A 22,486-nucleotide genomic window follows, 5' to 3' on the forward strand; every position below is an offset into this window, starting at 1 on the left:
GGAGATCCCTCTAACTTCCTGCTTTTTGCTGGGCCAGTGATACCATGAAAGAACCGTGTTGATGTTATTTCAAAAGTCCTGGTCTTTCGACACAGCAAATAGCTAACCATCAAAGTCAATAATTTTTGTTGCTGTACAAGTTTTTAAATCTTTACACAGAAATGAATACTGAAATAAAAGGGAAATAATGAAGATTTTTCATCTCCAATGTACTCTGAAGTCAGAGGAGAATAAAGTTGAGGAACATACATACACCGACACAATTGACCTGACTTAGAGTGTACTCAGAAAAAAGCAGTAAGTTTTCTGGAGAAGATTTCAATTCTTCTTTGGTGTTCTAAGAATCCTTTTCTATCTTTGAGTAATCTGCAAAGTTCCAATGAAACAGTACATGATTCTAAAGGTGGAGTCTGGCTAGGGCATTTCAACACCTAATGCCTCCTAACCTCAGGGTAAGTATGAGCCTGCCTTTGGGGCTTCTTTTTACCCCTCAAATCATTCCAGTTATACAGAGTCTGACTGTGCATATGCTGCTTATCATTCAAAATCAATTTTGAAAAATCATTACATTTGAAAACAGGATGCCATACTACAGGTTTTTCAGCTACTATTTGTAATCACTCTAGGGTTTGGGAGAATCAGGTAGTAAAATATTTACTGTCTCATCTCCAGCTTTCCACACTCGGTGTATTAGCTCCTGCTGCAGTCTGAGGATAAACTAGTTGGCTCAAGTTTCTTTTAAAATATAAAACTTAGTGAGTAGCCCCATCAACACAATTTTAGTACATAACTTGAAAGTCCAGGTAAATCCATTTTAAAGGTTCATATGATTTACATATAATTATGGGTAATTTTTGAATAAATATATTCATAGGTAGGGAAGGGCCCTGGAAAGTTAATCTGACTGGAAGCTGCCTGAGGAGGGGGGTTTGGGCCTGCATATATGCTCACTTAAGGCACAATCTGGCACAAAGTAACAGTTCTTTGTTGAATAAATGGCAGAAGACTAGACAGACAAAGTTCATGACAGAATTGCCACAATTACTTAAATTTTCATAACACAAAGTTCTGGTGATAAAAAATAATAATGTTCTAGATGGTAAGGACTGTAAGAAGAGGGCAAGAGAAGAGAATGAAGTGGGAGGAAAGGGGGCAGGGCATAACCACTGAAGAATGACACAGCTACGGGGGATAGGACAAACTGGTTACAACCAAGATGGCGGAGTATTCAACTTCCAGTAGACCCTGAGCCTCATGGCACACCCACAGGCGCCCTGACAGTTCCCAGGCAGACCATAAAAACTCAAGAAGTGGGTGAGAGGGTCGTCTCCTGGAAATCCTTGCCTCTTCCCCAAAGTAGTTGGAATAACCCTCCTATCCATTAGCATAGGAAATTACTGAGCCCATGAAACCTAACAACTCCACACCTCGTGGTTGCTCTCTCCCTCTTGCCTTCTGAGACAGTCCACACTGTATGGAGTGTGTATCTACTTTTACTTTAAACTGAACACCCCAAATACCTCTCAGCTTCTCTCCCTCTCACCTTTCTGAGATGGCCCACATTCTGCCTATGGAGTGTGTATCTCCTAAGCCGTTTTCCCTTCTGAGTGAGACAGACCGCACTCTGTCTATGGAGTGTGTCTCTCTCTAAATAAACTTGCTTTCACTTTACCATGACTTGTTCTTGGACTCTTTCCTGCACGAGGCAAGAACCTATTCTCCCCCAACAAGAGGATGTTGGAGTCATGGCAGGACGAGCATTAAAAAAAGGTTCTTCCTCATTCTGACTATTTGTTGAAAGAAGCAGAGCCCAAATTTTAACCAAAGAAGGCATTATGCTTCCAGAAAGTTCTCAGAGAAAAGTATTGCAAGCAACAGCAGTAGCTGTCAGATTGGGCTCTAAAGGAAAGGCTGAAGAGATTTAACCAGTTAGCTGGAAAGCTGGAAATAAAAGATCTTCTCCCAGAGCTGCGGCAACCCAGTAGTTCTAGATGACAAGGATTATTTCTTATCAAGAGTTGGTGACATTCTTGGTAAGTATAAAGACCAAATTAAATCACTATTGAAATGGCATTACGTGTGCTGATTCCATGGAAGTTCTGAAATCTTTCATCATGTAAATAATTTCCACGTCTCTACTTTATAATAAATTAATGCTATAAAAAGGGGGGAGTCTTATGAATTATACTGGTAATTAGAAGTTATTTCTATATTTAATACCCTCTCATTCTAATTTTTAGAGAAATTCCTCTGACATTTCAAGTATTAACTCGCATGATTAATTTGTACATTTTGCCCCCAAATTTATTTTTTACTCCTGAGGACATCAGTATATCAAACTTATTGGACCGTGAGTTCCATATTTAAAGTTATGTTTGAGGTTTTTCCAAATGGAACTTCTCTCTAAATTTATGCCTAGTTAACTGTGCTTGTTGACTCTGGACTCCTGCCCAAGGATTACAGTCCAGTGAAAGAAACCTGAACTTCAATCACTTACACTTTTAGAAAAATCTAAATAATTATTTGTCAATTAGTCTTCACTCAGAGCAACTTTGCAAGAATTATTTTGACCCAAACCTAAAATACTAAAAACCATGTAATGCTTTGGCTTTAACAAATTCCAGTGTAAGAATTCAAACATTTGGAATAATTCTGGCCCTAACGTTAAATTCTTTAATTCTATCTCATAAGGCGGCTGCAAACTTGTCACTGATCTTTATCTGTTATAATCCATAATGGTCTTCTCTCACTTTTGTGAGCCCACACTCCCTGGTGTCTTCTTTCCTGGAAGTTATTTTAACTGAAATAACATTTTATTTAAATGAAGATCATTCTCTTCTTCGGGGCAGTGGTGTGAGCATCTGCCTTCTCTGCAGTTGGACAGGAGGTAGTGAAGTGTGTCCATTAGGAGGATTTAAATTTGTATCTTTTAAGGAATTATGTGAAAGCAGCTGCTCCTACATATGTTGCAGTATCTACTGAAGGATTTGAGTCTCAAATTAGACTTTTAGGTTAAGAAAAGGAACCCTGAGAGATTAAATACACAAGGGAAAAATGCACATAATAGGCTAAAGATGGAGTTACTCTCTTGAGGAATTCTCTTTGTCAGTAGAAGCAGACATGGCTTAATACCAGTTGTGAAGCTCACGGCAATCATTGCTTGTAAGAAGTCTACTGAAATAAAAAACTGGGTGAGAGTTTCAAAATCAGATGCAGAAGCAGAGTGGATATGTATGTAAGTGTACTGAACGATCTTGAAAGCTCTTGTGTAGATTTTAATAGTTTCAGTGCCTGTTTGTCTCACTTAAGTTAGTATGAAGCCTTTGAGTTTCCTTGGGCACTTCACCTGGACGTGTATGCACATATGTGGAACGTACGTGTGTCTGTGCATGAATGAGAATTCAACCAGCTTATATGCAGAGATTAAATCATTTCATTGATTCAGTACATTATTGTTGGATACAAAGGTTTATTAGCCTTTGAGTCAAATGGAATTTTTATCACATTCTAAAACACAACTGAAAAACTATAATCATAGAAGAGAAAGTCAATGCCAGTATTTTCTCAGTTACTATTTCTACCAGAGATCCTGCTGGGTATTTAAAAATATATATTTTATATAGTATCTAATCCAAAATAAAAATTCTTAGCCTACCACATGGCTCTGATATGCCAATATTTACATCACACTTGCTAAAGGTATATTCAAAACCATTATAAGCTACTCTCACTTTCTCATTTTAGTGTTCTGTCAGAGGCCGGGTGTTAAGTTTATTCCATCTTGCTTTGAATCTGCCACTAAAAAAGCTAGAGGGTCATTTATCTCAAACAATAAATAAAATGAAATAAAAACTCTAAAACTTAGATAAAACCATATAAAACTTCCTTTTTTTTTTTTTGGTCTTTTACAGGTTTGAGAGGACTAATAATCTTAGAATTCTTTTTAGAATGAGACTCATAGATTTTACTCAGAAGAAAAAACCACCTAAAAAGTTATCACCATATATGTATAAAAAAGCCAAGTTTCCAAATGGTTAAAGTGTGTTTCCTACTATCATGTATATGTAAAATCATTCTGTACACTAGACAGTAATAAGTAGCAGGACTAATTTAAATCAGGTTTTAGAGAGGTGATTATTATTTCTTATTATCTAAAACTGGAATAATTGCCTAAGACTACTGACCTTTCATAGTTTCTGTTAAAGAAAAAAAAGAACCGTCTTTAAAAGGAATTTGAATTTTATTATCTAGTAAAAACAATGACTCACTGCAGAGAGAACAAGAAAGAAAATGCTTTTACACAGACTTCCAACACATACTTTTATGGGATATACTGAATAACACATCTTTTACTCATGTCTCAAATGTAACTAAAACTGGATTTAAGACCTTGTCAATTTTAAAAACTTATTTAAGACACTGACAAACTTGGCTTATCTTGCTCACACATGTCTGTTAATTTCAGCCTAGAACAGGGCAGAGTATGCATTCTGGAGCCAGACAGAATCCAGAGTTTCAAATCCTAACTCAACCACTCAGTAGGTAACCTTAGATGTGATTTTTAAGCTGGCGGACCTACAGTTTCTTCTCTACAAAAATAATGTGATAAACATATTTATTCAAAAATGTTGTTGCTGATTAATTGATTAATGGAAAGCCTGATATAAAATGCCAAGCACAAGGTAGGGATTCAGTAATAATAATCTCCACCTTCATCCATAATGTTTATAAACACTTTTATTTCATGATGAACCCATGAGATAAAAAAAAAAATCTGAATGGGTCATTAAAAAAAGAAATCTATTTCAGCATCATTGTGCTTGACAGAGAAGAACTTCTCAGCGCTCCAGTGACTCAAGTTATTTCAAATTTTATTGTCTGAATGCCTAATAACTCAGATCATACACCTTATTACAGGGCTTACTCAGCCTTCTTGAAGCTATTTTTACTTGGGTCCTTTCAGTTTGTTGTTACTGCTTTTACCTTCTCTTCATTTAAGGTTGAAATGGAAAGGTAAATTAAGAAAAAAAAGAGAAAATAAATGCAATCAAATCCATCAGAAGTGCTAAGTAAACAGTTCTTGCACTGTTTTATCCAGAAGGGGAGGAAACGAGAAATAACAATGTCTTGAATTAGGTTTCAGATTACCTACAAGACTTAATGACGCATTCTACCACCAGGAATAGTATCTGTGATTACTGTGTGGTCATTAACCCAAACAGCATCCTGGTTAGTAACCTGGAAGAGCTAGTCATGATTCCAACGGAGGAATGGGTAGTGGGTGAGACACTAAAAGGACCAGGAGGAGTGGATAAGGGTGTAATGTATGGGACGGCAAAGCAGACCTTCCCCTTTTTGGAGACTTTTTTTGTTTTAAATATATGCCAGTACATATGTATAATTCATCAACACAACTTAGCTTCTGTTTATATTTGCATATACAGTGTTTCCCCCTGAGAGGAACTTTTCTCTTGAGCTAAATTTCTATCTTTCAGTTTTTTTTTTTTCAGGTTATCAGCGCATATAGACATCATATAAGAGTTTTAGTAGTTGGCTCCAAATATTCTTACCTTTTTAAATTCTTACCTCTAAATCATTGAAAAATAAATGTGTATCAGCAAGATTAAAAATCATCTCCTCCATTCGGAGTCCAAGGGTTACAGCCATGGGGGGGTCCTGAAAAGGAAAGGCACGTATAATGAAGTAAATCTGCAGTAACCACAGTCACTTGAAAAATATTTTAAGGGCACGTGGTTGGTGGGGGGGCTGTATAAATTTTCAACCCAGGAGTCAAAGATTTCTCAATTATCAGAAAAAGGTGCCTTTCCAAAGAGTTATAAAACATACTAAACATGTTGATATATCTGTGAATTCATAGGCATTAACAGGCACAGAAAGATGACTTAGATACATTTTCACATAAAGCTATATGTTCATGAGAGGAGGAAGAAGAAAGCAAGCTAGTTCATAGAACCCAGTTTACATATGTTCCATGCAAAGTCCTTTGGAGAGAGATACTTGGATAGGATACTGAAGAATAGAGCAGAACTGTTAAAAAGAGGAAAGGACGTCTTTTTAAGAATGACAACAAATAAAAGCAGAAGAGAGAGGGAAGCAGGTCTACTGGATGTTCGTAGGACCTGTACAGACAGTGTTGTCCGGAAGTGGGACAGGAAGAGCTGGCAGGGCACAGTGGAACCACAACTTCATTATTAATTGCATTTTGATAAACAGGCAATATTTATTTGAATATGTGTATAGTATGATATAACCTGCATTTGACTAGGGATGAAGGGGGACAGGTGGAGGATGACATTAATTCAGTGAATGTAATATATAAATTTATAAAAATAAAATATATGCGTCTAGAAGTTTAGTGAAAGTAAGGAGATTAGTAAGGAGTCAAAGTGATTTAAGTTTTGTTTACAAAAATCAAGAGATTACACAGCAGCAAGGAGCTGAGAACCAAGACCAGAGTTGGTACTTTATCATAATTAGTTCCAGTTGAAAGCCTGGCATAAAGGGGTATAAGATTTTAAAAAGTAAGGAGAGTTTAGGGATAGAGCTAGGAAAATAATTCATGCACAAACGTTGTGTTTAACATGATCAAGATGGAATGATCGCCGAAGAACCGCTTGAGATGTGACTCTGGAGATGAAAAAACAGAAAATGAGGAAGGGACAACTCCTCAGAATCTGAGACCAGAATGGGTGTTAACAGGGAGAAGAAAATGGCTTCAAATAAAGCTGACAAGCCTAGAAGGCTACTATTGGTTTTGGCTGAAAAGTTGTTTAGGAAGACCTCTGAGGGTGACTCGGGTTGAGTGTCTGGGCCAGGAGCCAGATTAGGGATTTGAGGAGAGAAAACCAAACTTGTGTTTTCAATGCTCTAATACATGGCATTTCAAGAAATGTATTTAAACTTGGGGAAATGTCATACTAACTTTCCTTCAATTTATGATAAGAAAATGCAACCCAGGTCAGACCGAGCAGTATTTGTATGCCCCCTTGAACCTACTCCACTCAGCAAGTAGAAGCCCTTCTTCATGACACACCTATATTGCAACAACCAATTATTGCCCCCTGTACTTTCATAATGCTTTGCAGGGGAAAACTCTAGAGTGTAAACGTATTTGAAGAGAGCATCAAGCCTCATCTTCTATAGTGATGAAAATCTACATAACAGGAGCTCAGTGCTGAGAAAGAGTTTAAGCTGTTGAGCAGAGATAAGATCTGACGTGGGACACAAGATAAAAAGAGGAAAATCATAATATCTAGGGTGTCAAAGTAATATTCTGTTTACATCTCTTTCTTGGGGATTTCTATGGATTTTATAGTTAAACATTCTCTCTTCTCAGAAATAGAGGCTTATTATTCACATGCTTGATGGCATCTTGGGATCGGGTCTCCTGGTCAGTGTGACTCCACCTTCAGATTCATCTGTCTTCCTGTGACAAGATCATTTGGAACAACACACCCGAAGACCAAATAAATTCCATTTTATTTAACAAGTATCCATTCGTGAACAAGAACAAAAATATTAAGTGCCCATTTTACGTCTCAAGGAGTTTTGGAACTCAGAGGGATCTCTTGCTCTGTTTCCTTCAATTCTTTTTTCTTATTTCTTTCTGTTGTTGTTTGTGTTTTTGTTGTTGTTATTGAAAGAAAATCTATGAAGGTGAAATTTTTACAAAATGCACATTTGCCTTTTCTCTGCAAAAAAAATTCTCTATTTCTTCTTTCTCTCTTTTGTTACAGGGGGTGGTGGGGATTGAATAAGCTAAGGATACAGAAAACTTGTAAATACTCTGTCTAGTCATGGGACCATGAACAAAAAGTCTACAGAAATATCAGGAAAAATCAAATGTAATTATAGCATGAAAACATATAATTCCATTAGTGACGCTCTATGCTTTTGAGGAATGTTCACTGATGCAAGACAATAAAACTGAGCTGCACAGGCCTCCGTTATGTTTCTGATGATTACTGCCCTAAAGATATGTATTTCAGATGGGGGTTCAGAAATGCCTTATATAAAAGGTTTGCCTTTTCAAGATGAGCTTGGTTAAAAGTCTTACGATTTGCTTGTTTTTCTTTTTTAAGTTTTAGGTAAAATTATTGAGTTTCTCTTGTCCATGCCTCACATTCTTTGCATTTACAGATCAGATTTATGGGGATGGGAGAAAACACACTGTTCCTCTTTGATTGTTACTTTCATCGATTCCACGCTTCTGTAGTACGTAACTTTCTATGCTACTCAAGCAGTGATAGGAAAATCCATGAAGAATGCATTTTGTGCATCTGATAGGCATGCAAACAAATACAATTAAAAAAAAAAAACAAGAATTCTCCATCAACTAAGCACAATGCATGGAATGATGAAAACTATATTTGAGCACTTCAATGGAATGCAACCCCACGGCACTGGAAGGGACTGTACATTTGTTTTTTGAGCTATGGTGGCTCCACGTCATACATGCTCCTACAGCCAGGACTTAGTAAGCATTTTGGCAAAACATCATTTGTTACCGGGGAAAGTTTTGCTCTGAGGTCTGCCGCGGTGTGAACTAGCTGTATTTTACTAAGTTTTCCAGAGAGTGAGGTCTGTTGAAAGGGAGGTGTTTCGTCAGCCATGCCAAAGTCTTGGCACAGAAGGGGTAGGGACAGCCATGCCACAAGCCAAGGAAAACCATGCCTGTAAGAGGTGGTGATCTTGTTTCTAAGCGAATGCTGAGTGGGGCTTTCTTTCAAATATCTGATTTTACTTTTTTTTTTTTTTTTGGACCAGCTTCCTAAGTCACTGGGACAGCTATTTCTAAGTGAGCAGATTCCAGGACCCCATTTTTCTAGCTAAACCACCCACAGATGTAAGAATCCAGGAAAGATGAGCAGGAATTTGGTGGGGTGGCCTTAGCAAGGTGGTTATCATGATGGACAACCTCTGCCTTGCCAGACTACTAGGCGGGAGATGCTGGAGCCTGCAATCCCATGGTTTTATCAGGCATTTGAGAGTTAAACATACTTCTGGAATGAAGTTTTTATACAGAGGTTTTATACAGAGATGTTTGCTTGTTTTCATTAGATGCCTGTACAATTATGGGCACCTTATGAATCAAGAGTTTCTGCCATTTTTTCAGTTTAACTGTAGTGAGTGTTGAGTTTAGGGTCTGAAAGGAATTGACAATGAAAAGTTGGATAGAGGGAAAAAGTGGGATAATAAAGGCACTAGCAGGATTTTGTGGAATCTCTGACACATATTATACATTCAGAACAGTTCCAGTAGGTTCAAAGTGTCTACAGCAGGGTTTAATATGGGGCAACCTGAACGTCTGCCAATTTACTCTGTGTACTGCTCTATGAAAATACCGAAACCATTCCCAAGACATTTGCGAGAGAGAGTGAGAAAGAGGTCGGGGGAGAAGGAGGGAGAGAGAGAAGATGAAGAAAATGAGTAACTCTTGGCCCTTAAATATGTGATTCTAAGCCGGATGTGACCAGCGTATAACCAAGTCAGGATCAAGGACCGCACTTCTATCAAAATACTAACGCCTATTAGCCGTGTTAGCACAGAGCATAAATTGGAGCCAGACTGTCTGTCTATGGGCCTCTGCCCTGCACTGGGCCATCAGCTGGAATTCCTCCTCTAGGGACACACTGTAAAAATATCTCAGGAGAGGCAGTGATTATGTATTTTTAAAGAAATGGGGGATCTTTTTTTTTTTTTTTGAAGAACACAGGCTCTTGGAACAGTTACTCCTTTGGGACCCGAAGCATATTTGGAGATGTGTACACACAGAGGCAGGAGATGCACAAGTTCATCACAGGAAAAGGAACACAAACTAGCTCCACGAACCAAGCTGGGAAGAGCTCGAGGTTTTGTTAGGATACATAAATCCTTTTAACCAGAGACAAGAAATCCCATGGAATTCGAAAAGACAACCTACGGAATGGGAGAAAACACTTGCAAATGATGCAACCAACAAGGGCTTATTTTCCAAAATACATAAACAGCTCATAAAACTCAACATTAAAAAAACAAACAACCCAATCAAAACATGGGCAGATCTAAATAGACATTTCATAAACAGATGGCCAACAGGCACATAAAAAGATGTTCAAGATCACTAATTATTAGAGAAATGAAAATCAAAACTACAATGAGGTATCAACTCACACAGGTCAGAATGGCCATCATTAAAAAGTCTACAAATGATAAATGCTGGAGAAGATGTGGAGAAAAAGGAACCCTCCTACACTGTTGGTAGAAATGTAAACTGGTGCAACCACTATGGAGAACAGTATGGCGGTTCCCTAAAAAACTAAAAATTGAGTTGCCATATAATCCAGCAATCTAACTCCTGGGCATATCTCAGGAGAAAACTCTAATTCAAAAAGATATATGCACTCCACTGTTCATAGCAGCACTATTTACAACAGCCAAGACATGGAAGCAACCTAAATGTCCATCAACACATAAATGGATAAAAAAGATTGTGTGTGTATACACACACACACAATGGAATATTACTCAGCCATAAAAAAGAATGAAATAATGCCATTTGCAGCAACATGGATGGACCTAGAGATTATCATACTAAGTGAACTAAGTCAGACAGAGAAAGACAAATATCACATGATATCTCTTACATATGGAATCTAAAAAATGATAGGAATGAACTTATTTACAAAACAGAAACAGACTCACAGACATAGAAAACAAACTTATGGCTACCAAAGGGGATGTGGGAGGGATTTTTTAGGAGCCTGGGATTAACATATACACACTACGATATATAAAATAGATGAGCAACAGGGATTTACTATATAGCACAGGGGATTATATTCATTATCTTATAATAACCTATAATGGAAAAGAATCTGATAAAGTCTATATGTGTGTGTGTGTGTGTGTGTGTGTATATATATATATATATATATATACACACACATACACATGAAAAAGTCTATCTATTTATCTATCTATCTATCTGAATCACTTTGCTGTACACCTGAAACTAACACAACATTGCAAATCAACTGTACTTCAATAAAAAAAAAATGACTGGGAATTCAGTCATGAATTAGGAGAGAAATTTTATAACTGAGTTGTCTTTAATAGGCAGTAAGCTGAAATGTTCTCAGGCAGAACTGGAGAATGGTTTCAGGAACATTCATTTATTTAGCACATATTTATTGTCTACCATGTGTCAGACATATTCAAATTCCGGGCAGAGAGTAGAGAATCAAATAAGCAAAGTCCCTGCCCTTATGGGATTTACATGATTACTAGATGAGCCACCTGATAAATGAATGGACAAAAAAACATTTCAGGTGCTGAAAAAAATCAGTCAGCAACAGAAGTCTATGGGGATGGATGGCGATAGCTCATTTTAAAAAAGTACAGGGAAACTCAGGAGGTGAGAGTGGAGGATAAGAGACCTGAAAAAGGGAGGGGACTAGCCTTGCATGGAGGTGGTGTGGTTGGGAAATAGGCAGAGGTGAAAATGAGGCTAGAAATGCAGGACAGGTGAGGCCGAGTGACCCGGGGCAGGGATGTGGAGTGCAGCAAGGATTTTAAGAAAGAGGGAGTGCTATTCTGGGTCAGATGCAGGAGAGAGACCTCAGGAAGATAAACCATGGATTTGGCAAGAAGGTTATTTCTCAGACTTGAAGAGAGTTGCTGGACCGGCAAGCTGGGGAAGGGCAGGGAAAGAGGGCAGTGACTGGAAAATGGGCTGGAGGGGCTTTTCCGGTGACGGGATTACTACAGCTCATAAAACAGTGCAATGAGAATTATCCAGAAAGGTGGGACACTGGGCACTCAGGAGTGAAAGAGGTCTTCTGAGGCGATTCCTCGGGTAAATGAGAGGGCCTGGAGCCAGGGCATGAGTGTGGGTGCAAAGGGCAGGCAGAGAATATGGTTATGGTGCAAAAATAAAGTAATGTTTTCAGTTTGCTTTTTCTTCTTAAAGGGACAGAATTTGTGCAGAATTGAGAGGAGGCTTTGAAGGCATAGGGGAGAGAAGCTGGAGGGGTTAACCCAGGAGTGCTGGGACCCACTTGAGATTTGTGGCCACATTCAGCTATTGGGGTACAGTTACAGTGTTGGGCAGGTTTGTTTTTGTTCAAGATGAGTCTGAAGGAGAAAAAGAGGGTAAGGATGACGAGGCTTTATGCAAAAGTGAGGTGACAGTGACGTCCAGGGCTGGGAGATGACGTCTAAGGCAGAGGCTCGCAAACATGACAACACATGAGAAACACCTACTAGGGAGTTTTTAAAAATCCTGCTGCCCAGGCCATACCGCATACCAATTAAATCAGATTCTCTAAGGTGGGACTCATGCATCAGTAATTTCAAAGCTCTCCAGTGATTCTAATGTACACAGGACAGAATCAGCTGATTCAGACCTTGCCACTCAGATTCTAACTACTATATGTAAACTAGAGAAACAGCAAGGTCCTACTGCACAGCACAGGGAACTATGTTCAATACCTTAAAGTAGCCTATAATGAAAAATAATACAAAGAGGAATATATACATATATATATATAAAATAACTGAATCGTTATGCTGTACACCTGAAATTAACACATTATAAGCTGACTATACTTTAATTTAAAAAAAAAAAAAAAAAAGACCTTGCTGCTGAAAGTGTGGCTGACAAACCAGCAGCACTGGCATCAGCTGGGAGCTTGATAAAAAGCGGAATCGCACAGCCTACCGCAGAGATGTACTGAAGCAGAATTTATAGTTTAACAAGATTGTCGGGAGATTCATATGCACATGAATATTTAAAAAGCACTGGTCTAAGAGCCTTCCTGAAGGTCTGAGACAGTCAGGGAAGACTAGAGCTGGCATGGCCGTCTGGTTTCTCAGGAGTTAAGCCTCTGGGATGCTTCCAAAACACTCAAAGACTTGAATCAGTCTGATTACTGAGGAGAACAGTGACTCAGTATAATTTGTTGGGAATTAAGCTTCCCTAGATATAGCTTAAAGTTATGAGTAAGAGTGCACTGACCCACCTTCACTTCCATAAAGATCATCTGTGGTCTTAACTTCAGGGACCAAACGATCCCTGGTGCAACTTTCCTTAGTCACATAGCCAACTACCTTCTAAAGGTAAAGGCGAAAAGCTGGTAAAGGTGAAAAAACAGTAATTTTTGCTCTGGATTAAAAGGATTCGTTTGAAATTGAAGTGTTTGATGTAAGCATCATATTTGCAATTAATTGGTAGTCGACATTAAGTAATCAGAAGCCATGAAGGGAATATCACACAGCTTACCTACCACTACCAGCTTCTACTGTTTTAATCAGAGGAGGTTCCAATGAATAAAGCTCACTCAAATTTATTAAAGTAATAATGGATTAAATATACTTCAAGGGGAATTACAGCAGTAGTAATATGCTACAATCATTTTTGCTACACTATACTATTGCTATTGTAGAGACTCTGGATTGATGGAACTTACTTCCAGTCCACGATATGTCATAAATACCTTTAAAATTAAAAAATAATATAGTATATATATCATATATATATATATGTAATATATATATAAATTAGTAGGAGTTTGGGATTAACAGATATACACTACTGTATATAAAACAGATACACAACAAGGTCCTACTGTTTGGCACAGGGATATATTCAATATTTTGTAATAACCTATAATGGAAAAGAATTTGAAAAAGAATACATATAACTGAATCACTCTGCTGTATGCCTGAAACTAATGAAACTAACACAACATTGTATATCAACTATATTTCAATAAAAAGTTGTTTGTTTTGAAAAAAAGATTTGGAGAATTAAAAACACACACAAAACAGTATGATACTGTATTTATAGTATACAATATACAATAATATGGCATAGCAACCAGATAAAAAGGTAAAAGTCAAGAGAATGATGAGAATGTCCATGGGAGGATGAGCCAGAAAGCACAGGACTGAGAGAGAAGTGATGTGACAGAGATGGCAAGTGAACACACCCAACTGAGGCCTCAGGACTCAGAGAAGGGTGTGTGGTAGCTGTAGAAAAGTTAAGTGAGACATGAATTTAGAAAAAGGAGAGTTGATGAGTTATATAGAAACTTGAGACAAGTTAATAATCTAATGTGTCCCCCTCCAACGTCCCAAGATGTGAGATTGAATGTGCATAAACCGAGATCATAAACTGAGACTGAAACTTCAGGGGAGGTTTTAACAAGCTCCTCTAGAAATTTGTGTTTTTAAGAAACTAATTACCACTCACTGAACTATATTCAATATTTTGTAGTACCTTACAGTGAAAAAGAATATGAAAATGAATATATGTATGTTCATATACAACTGAAGCATTATGCTGTGCACCAGAAATTGACACATTTATTGTAAGCTGACTATATACTTCAATAAAAATATATATACATAATTACCACTTATCTTTCTCATATATTAGTTTCAAGTTTCACTATCTCGAGAAATATCACTGTCTTAGATATTTAACTTTACTTTTACATACAGATGTACATACAGTCAACCCTTGAACAACATAGGTTTGAACCATGCAGGTCCATTGATATGTGGAATTTTTAAAAATAAATATACTGGAACATTTTTTGGAGATTTGCAACAACTTGAAAAAAACTCACAGACTTCCCCCACATAACCTATAAATAATGCCATGAATGCATAAAATATATGTAGATACTAGTCTATTTTTATCCTGTAACATCATAAACATACACCAATCTATTATAACAAGTTAAAATTTATCAAAACTTCTGCACACACTTACGGATCACTCACGGCACCATTCAGTCAAGAGAAATGTAAACAAACATAAAGTTGCAGTATTAAATTATAACTACAAAAAAGTTAACTGTAGTATATACCGTACTACCGTAATCATTTTGTAGCCACCTCCTGTTACTACTGCAGCGAGCTCAAGTTTTGCAAGTATCCGCTTAAGATGCTGAGTGACCAGCAATGCGAATCATCTCTGTGTGAGCAGATGGTCTCTCCAGTAAATTGCATAGTGCAGTAAAAAGTGATCTCTTGCAGTTCTTGTGTATTCTGCATTGTGTTTAGTGCACTACCATATACCTGAAATAATACTGGGGGCCCATACGAAGTGCCCCAGTGATGCTAGAAGTGCTCCCATGAAGCAGAGAAAAGTCATGATGTTACAGGAAAAAGCTGAATTGTACCACAGATTGAGGTCTAATGCTGTGGCTGCCCACCGTCTCAAGATAAATAAATCCAGTGTAAAGAACACTGTAGAAAAGAAAAGGAAATTCATGAAGCCATCATTGCAGCTATACCTAAGTGGGGAGGGTATAGCTCAGTGGTAGAGCGCATGCTTAGCATGCACAAGGTCCTGGGTTCAATCTCCAGTACCTCCATAAATAAATAAATAAAACCTAATTACCTCTTCCCTCCAAAAAAAAAAAAAACAAAAACAAAAAAAAAAAAACAAAACCCCAAAATTTAGAAGGTACATTGCAGCTATACCAGCAGGTTCAAAAAACTTGCACTTTTTGAGAAATATCTTTTTATCTCATATTGAAAATCCAGCTTTAATGTAGGTGTAGGATTGCTACAAGAAAGACATACCTATAGATTCTAAAAATGAAAACAAAAGGAAGGTGAAGAAGCTAAAAGTAGAGATATTAATGCCAGCAAGGGATGGTTTGATAATTTAAGAGAGGTTTGGCTTAAAAGTGCCAAGATAGTAGGAGAAGCAGCTTCACCCACCAAGAGGCAGCAGATGAGGTCCCAGATGCCATTAAAAAAAAAAATCATTGAGAAGAAAGGGTACCTGCACGGACAGGTTTTTAATGTAGAAGAATGTGCCCTACTCCAGAAAAAAAAGTGCCACAAAGGACATTAATTAGGAAGAAAGAGAAATGAGTACTAGGATTTAAGGCAGGAAGGGACAGGCTAACACTACTGTTTGGAGCAAATGCAGTGGGGTTTATGATCAGCACTGCCCTTATCTATAAAGCTGCTAACACGGAGCCTTGAAGGGAAAAGATAAACACCGGCTACTAGACTTCTGATTGTACAACAAGAAAACCTGGACAAGGAGAACCCTTCTTCTGGAATGGGCCTATCGGTGCTTTGTCTCTGAAGTTAGGAAATACCTTGGTAATAAGAGACGGCCTTTTAAAGTTCTTTTGATATTGGACAATACCCCTGGCCATGCAGAACCACTTGAGTTCAACACTGAAGGCACTGAAGTAGACTACCTCCCCCCAAACACAAAATCCCTAATTCAACCTCTAGATCAGGGGGTCATAAGGACTTTCATGGTCCTCTATGGAAAGGACTGTCAACTCTATGGAAGAGCCCCCAATAGAGAGAACATCGTGAAAGCTTGGAAGGACTGCACCACTGAAGATGCTATCGCTGTTACAGAACAAGCCGTGAAAGCCGTCAAGCCAGAAACAATAAATTCCTGCTGGAGAAAACTGTGTCCAGATGTTGTGCATCACTTCACAGGATTATGACTGAGCCAATCAAGAAAATCATGACAGAAATTACGGATATGGCCAAAAAAAAAAAAAAGCTGGGGTTGAAGGGTTTCAAGATATAGATCTTGGAGAAATTCAAGAGCTAATAGACACCACACCAGAGGAATTCACAGAACATGACTTGATGGAGATGAGTGCTTTTGAATCAGTTCCAGACAATGAGGAAGAAGATACAGATGAAGCAGCGCCAGAAACAAACTTGACGGCGGACAACCTGGCAGAAGGGTTCTGATTATTCAAAACTGCTTTTAACTTCTTTTATGACAGGGGCCTTTCTACGATACAGGTACTGGAATTAAAGCAAATGATGGAAGGACTGCTACTACAGAGAAACATTTTTAGAGAAATGAAAAAGCAAAAAAGTCAGATAGAAATGACAATGTATTTCTGTAAAGTCACACTGAGTGTGCCTGCCTCCCCTGCTCCCACATCCACCTCCTCCGCTTCCTCCACCTCTGCACCCACTGAGACAGCAAGACCCACCCCTCCTCATCCTCCTCCTTGGCCTACTCAACGCGAAGGCAATGAGGATAAAGACCTTTATTGATGATCTGCTTCCACTTAATGAATAGTAATCATCACACCGCACAGCTAAATAAACTTGTCTGTTGTATATGTGTGAGTGTCTTCGAATGAAAAATCTAGTAACTACAGCTAAACTGTATGAGATGCTTTTGTCTCATCACCACTGTCATCATCTAAGTATTTATCGTGTAGAACATCGTCTGCAAGACTTGTATTGAAGTGGATAACCTATCCATACATAGGCATGGGGTGAGTAATATTTCATATAAAATTAATAACGTGTTCATTTTCTTACTGTTTGATATCTTTGCTTCCAAAGAATTACATTACAGTATGCCCCTCTCTCTAGTAATTGGAGAAACTGTGTATCAGCCTATCATCACAGGAGAGTGGTTTTTAAAGAAAAGTAGCAATGTTTCCAATGCTGTATTATGACTCTGACTGTAACACTGTATGCCATAAAAAATTTATAACAATTCATTCATTCTAACTATTCATTTATTCATTTATAACAATTCATTCATTAGGCTAGGCTACCGTGAAGCAATCAGATTGCTGTTTTGTTATCAATGCATGAATTATGCCTGTAAATATACATGAATTTCTTTTTCACATTATCTTTTCATTTCTGATGTGCAGTGTTAGTAATACATATCAGATCTACAGTACTTTGTATCACATAATACTGACAATTCACCTTATAAACAGACAACATGAACTTATGGTATCGATAAATACAGTATGGTACTGCAGTATTTTCTCTTACTTACGATTTTCATAACATTTTCTTTTCTCTAGCTTACTTTATTGTAAGAATACAGTATATAATATACAGCACACAAGATTATGTGTTAATCAACTGGTTTACGTTATTGGTAAGGCTTCCACTCAACAATAGTCAAGTTTTTAAGGTGTCAAAAGTTACACTCAGATTTTCAACTGCATGGGGGGGGGGGTCAGAACTCCTAACCCTCACAGTGTTCAAGGGTCAACTGTACTATATTTACATACATACTATTCACATACACATATATGCACACAAACACTACAAGCAACCATGATACACACAAAAATCTTCAAGGCTTGCAAATTTTGCATTCATTCATTTTGTATGTACCACATCCACTCTCTACTCACTCTCTTCTTCTCTACAATACTGAGCTGAGTATCTCACACTATGAGATAAAACAACAGATAAAAATATATGGACATTTCTTTTAAAAACATCCAGTTTCGCCGAAGTTCAGCTTCCCGACATTCAGATTTCTTTGAAACCAAATTAAACACGTCATGCTTATTGTTTACTCTGGGATAGGCAACGTGCTGAGTTTTACTGTATTGACTCATTTAATCCTTCTAGTCAAATTATTAATTTATTATTCTCCTCATTTTATGTAAAAGGTAACTGAGGCTCACAAAGACTACGTCAGCTCCCCAAGGTCACATGCCGAGTAAAAAGTAGAGCTAGAATTTAAGCTCAGGTCCCTTCTCCCTCCAAACTCAGAATGCTCTCACCATGATGCCCAGAGGGGCGGTAATCTGCAGAGTTAACTCTGCCACTGGTGTGATTTCCAGTCCATAGTTCCAACACTTATTAGTTCTAACCACTTCTATTAAATCATGCTGCTCTTCCTTAGTTGACATGCACAGTCAGTCAGTCCTTATCTTCACGACAACCTTATAATTTAAAATCTAGCTGGTGCTATTTCAGAAGTCTTTCCATATGTGTGTATAGATTGTTTAATATAAAAGTATCGGGGAGGGAGGAGAGTATAGCTCAGTGGTAGAGCGCATGCTTAGCATGCACAAGGTCATGGGTTCGATCCCCAGTAACTCAATCAAATAAGAAATAATAACAGTAAATAAACAAATACACCTAATTACCTCCCCCACCAAAAGCAACCAGTGGATTTATCCTGATGAACACATTATTTCTCCAGCGCTGCTCTTATATAAGATGTTGTCTAAAATGAGCAAGTAGTTTTAGGAGCCTGAATTTCATTTTCACAGTACAAGGCAACTGTTCATTTTCCTTCAGTCTTTTTCCTGACTTGGGCTACTTACTTCGCATCCTTTCTGTGGAATCACTTTAGAGAATCATGGCCTCATCGTACATAACACATTAATGCTCCAAAATAAATCAAATCCCTAAAGCACAATTTACTTAGCTCCCTTCACCCTCCCTCCAACAAAGAGGAATTACTGCAACTTATCAGGTAAAATAATATACACAATTAATCAGGGAATAGGAATAATCTTCATAAACTCTAACAGATGATGGATGTTTCTGGTTTACGTCCTGCCAAATTTACAGACTCCTACTCTAAGAGTTTTGTGGTGCTGAAACATGCACGTGCTAACTGGTGCCCAGCTGCAAAGCCCATCATCGGCTTCACGGGCAACAGACTCAAATACCGACATCCCTCATTTGCCATCTTGGTAAATATCCAGAGATCATTCTGCTTGGGAAAAGTGTTTACAGCCAAACAGAGTCAAAAAGTGGTAACATATTAGGAAGATCCTTGAAAAATTCACAATATTATTTATTTATAAATGGAGGCAGGACTTTCCTAAAGTTTTTTTTTAATTAAAACAGAAAAGTTAGTTACACAAAGCAGTTGATGAGTAAAATGGCATTCCGAAATAATTATGTTCCGTGAATTTGTTTTCGTAGGTGGTGGGGAGAAAAACATGAGGCCAAGAGTATAGCTGGAGATGTGGGTTCCGGTTAGCCACACCACTTGCGAGCTGTGTGCCACAGCACCCATCGCCTAGGGTGGTGGTGAAAGCTAAGGAAACAATGCACTCAAAGGATGCTCAGCAAAGTGCCAGGCACACAGAGGAGCTAGAAAATGGTACCTACCTACTTACTTACTTACTTATTATTTTTTACAGGGGCAGGGGGTGGGGAAGAGAGAAAGGCAGGTAGATAGGTAGGTAGGTGTGGTCATGTCCGGATATGATTTTACACCTCGGACTCTTACATTTCCAGCTCCCAGCTCACTGAACTTCAGGCCACTGCAGTACTACTTCGTGCAAATACTGACCTTCTGTACGTCTGGAAATTTCTGCCTTTGTCATTTCCCCTTTGCGGGGAAAAACTTTTATTAAGCTTCTCCAGCATGGGGCATGGAGATGATGGTTTTCAGAACTCAATGCTACTTCTATAAATTTATATTATCTCATTTAATCCGTCCAGTAACCCCAGGAAGGAAATGGAGTATAAGCATGTTCAGATGTGGGGAAACAGGCTCAGAGGTTAAATGCCCAGCTGAAGGCACATCCAGGCACAGGACTTCACTCTAACTTCTAGCTTGGTGCTCCAGCTGGATTACTGCCTTACAGGCTGCTCTGAGCAACCCCCAGGGCTCAGGAAAGTGCGGTGATTGAGAACAATGGGGGAAAGGACTGGCTATGTGAGGGAAATGGGAGATCTCCAGTCCCCCGGCTTCCACATTTCGCCTGGAGCAGGTCTGCCCTTACATGTTTTATAAAGATGCAAGTGTGATATACTATGTGCATAAAAGAGTCTGGCTAAAAGAACAGAAAAATCACTATGTTATACAAAAATTTCATACTCCAGAAATATACACTATGGAAACAAGACTGATCTGAGAAATTAAAAGGACCAAAGACATTAACAATTTCAAGGTTAGACAACCTTTAAGTAGTACAGGGGTCTTTTTTTTTTCCCCCGCAAAAATAATGGTCCTGGTTACTTTTTCTATTAGCAGGGCAAAGTCCTCCTAAATTGTCAACTCATCACCAGAATAACCTCATTTCAATCAGTCCTCAAGGTCATTGCTTAAGACACTTGAGAACTGAGGAAACAAACATGGTACCAAAGGATTCTTAACCATAAAACACCTCAGAACCTTTAATATGATAACACGCACTGAATGGCCATAAAATTCAAGTATTCTCCAAATTTCTTTAGCCATGGGTTTTCTCATTTTCTCAAGAAAAAAAAGTTGGGGAAAAATTGTAGAATAGATAAACAAGATTATACTGTATAGCACAGGGAAATATACACAAGATCTTATGGTAGCTCACAGAGAAAAAAATGTGACAATGAATATATATATGCTCATGTGTAACTGAAAAATTGTGCTCTACACTGGAATTTGACACAACATTGTAAAATGATTATAAATCAATAAAAAATGTTAAAAAAAAAAGTTGGGGAAATAATTCTATTCTAATGGTTCCCCAAGCATGGTCATCCATCAGCTTTATTGGAAATGTATTCCCAATGTGAAATCTTGGGCCCCACTGGAGATCTACAGAATCTGAAACTCCGGGGGTGGGACCGGCCACCTGTGGTGAACAAAGCCTGCGGGTTACTGTGACCCACGCTAAAGGCTGAGAAGCCCTGCTCCAGTCTAAGCCACTACCACGTCTTATGTACTGCACAGTAGCCTCTAAACGGTCTCCTCGCATCCACCCTTACTCCTCTAAACCCCATTCTCCTCAGAGCAGCCAATTTTAAACCATCATGTCCCAGTTCAGTCTAAAACCCTACAACAGTTCCCACTGCGCCTTGACTAAATCCCAAATGCCTTCCCATAGATGCCCTGCCTGGTGCGGTCCCCTGCCTGCCTCTGTTTTCACCTTGTGTTACTCTCTCCCGTGTTTACCATCTTCCAGACACACTACTCCTTTATATTCCTGCAACACTGGAAGGCTGTTCCCGCCTCAGGCCCTTCCGTGTCCTCTGCCTGGAACACCCCTCTCCTCGCTCCTCTCCCCTAAGCTGCAGGGCTCGCTCCTTCTTGTAACCCAGGTCTCAGTATCAGTGTCACCTCCCCAGTCACACCCCCGAGTCACTCTCTACCTAACCTTGTTTTATTGTCTCCCCGGCAGTCACCACAACCTGAAATGATTTTGTTTGCTCGTAAGCTCCACGAGAGTAGGAAGCACGTCTGCCTTGTGTAAAGTAAATATTTGTCAGAGGAATACAGTCGTTCTGGGAGCTCTGGTTCACCACCTCCACTTACAGTTTGCGGTGAAGATGCAGCCCTCAATGCCCTCTCTGTCCCCTTCAAATGGCCCCTGAGCTACCTGTGGTCCCCAGCTTCACAGGATGGGCTGATATAACACCATCTGAGCTGCTTCTCAATTTGCCAAGGTATCAATGTCTTATTAGTGAAAAGGCAACACCAGTTTCCCTATAGACATTAAGAAAAATGTTAATGATCAAATTCCTTTCAGAAAAAATAAATGATAATTCATTAAATAAGGTCATCTAAGTTGCTTTTCACGGAAATCAATAAAGGTATTTTCATTTTGATTAGAAAAAAGAGAGCCTAAAACCATTTTCACTTTTTTTTTTTTTAATTTCCCTGAGTAAACCATTTATTTTACATGGTCAACTCCAGCAGGCCCCCTTCCAGTAATGTAGTATTAAGAACAAGGACTTGCTTTGAGTATGACCTGCTTTCCAA

At 38.5% G+C, this 22,486-nt stretch overlaps 1 protein-coding gene and 1 pseudogene across 11 annotated transcripts in view; one reads left to right on the plus strand and one right to left on the minus strand.

Annotated features, from left to right (window-relative positions):
- The window catches only part of EYA4 (EYA transcriptional coactivator and phosphatase 4), a 243,609-nt gene that overhangs the window by 16,435 nt on the left and 204,688 nt on the right, over nucleotides 1–22,486 (minus strand). For all 11 annotated transcript variants that reach the window (XM_031456363.2, XM_064486678.1, XM_064486679.1 and 8 more), the window contains one exon: nucleotides 5,587–5,676. In XM_031456363.2, the coding sequence (XP_031312223.1) occupies nucleotides 5,587–5,676 (90 nt within the window). The remainder of the gene's footprint in view (nucleotides 1–5,586; nucleotides 5,677–22,486) is intronic.
- Nucleotides 1,746–2,111, plus strand: LOC105096365 (10 kDa heat shock protein, mitochondrial-like; annotated as a pseudogene).

This window comes from Camelus dromedarius, chromosome 6, assembly GCF_036321535.1.
Source record: "Camelus dromedarius isolate mCamDro1 chromosome 6, mCamDro1.pat, whole genome shotgun sequence".
NCBI lineage: Eukaryota > Metazoa > Chordata > Mammalia > Artiodactyla > Camelidae > Camelus > Camelus dromedarius.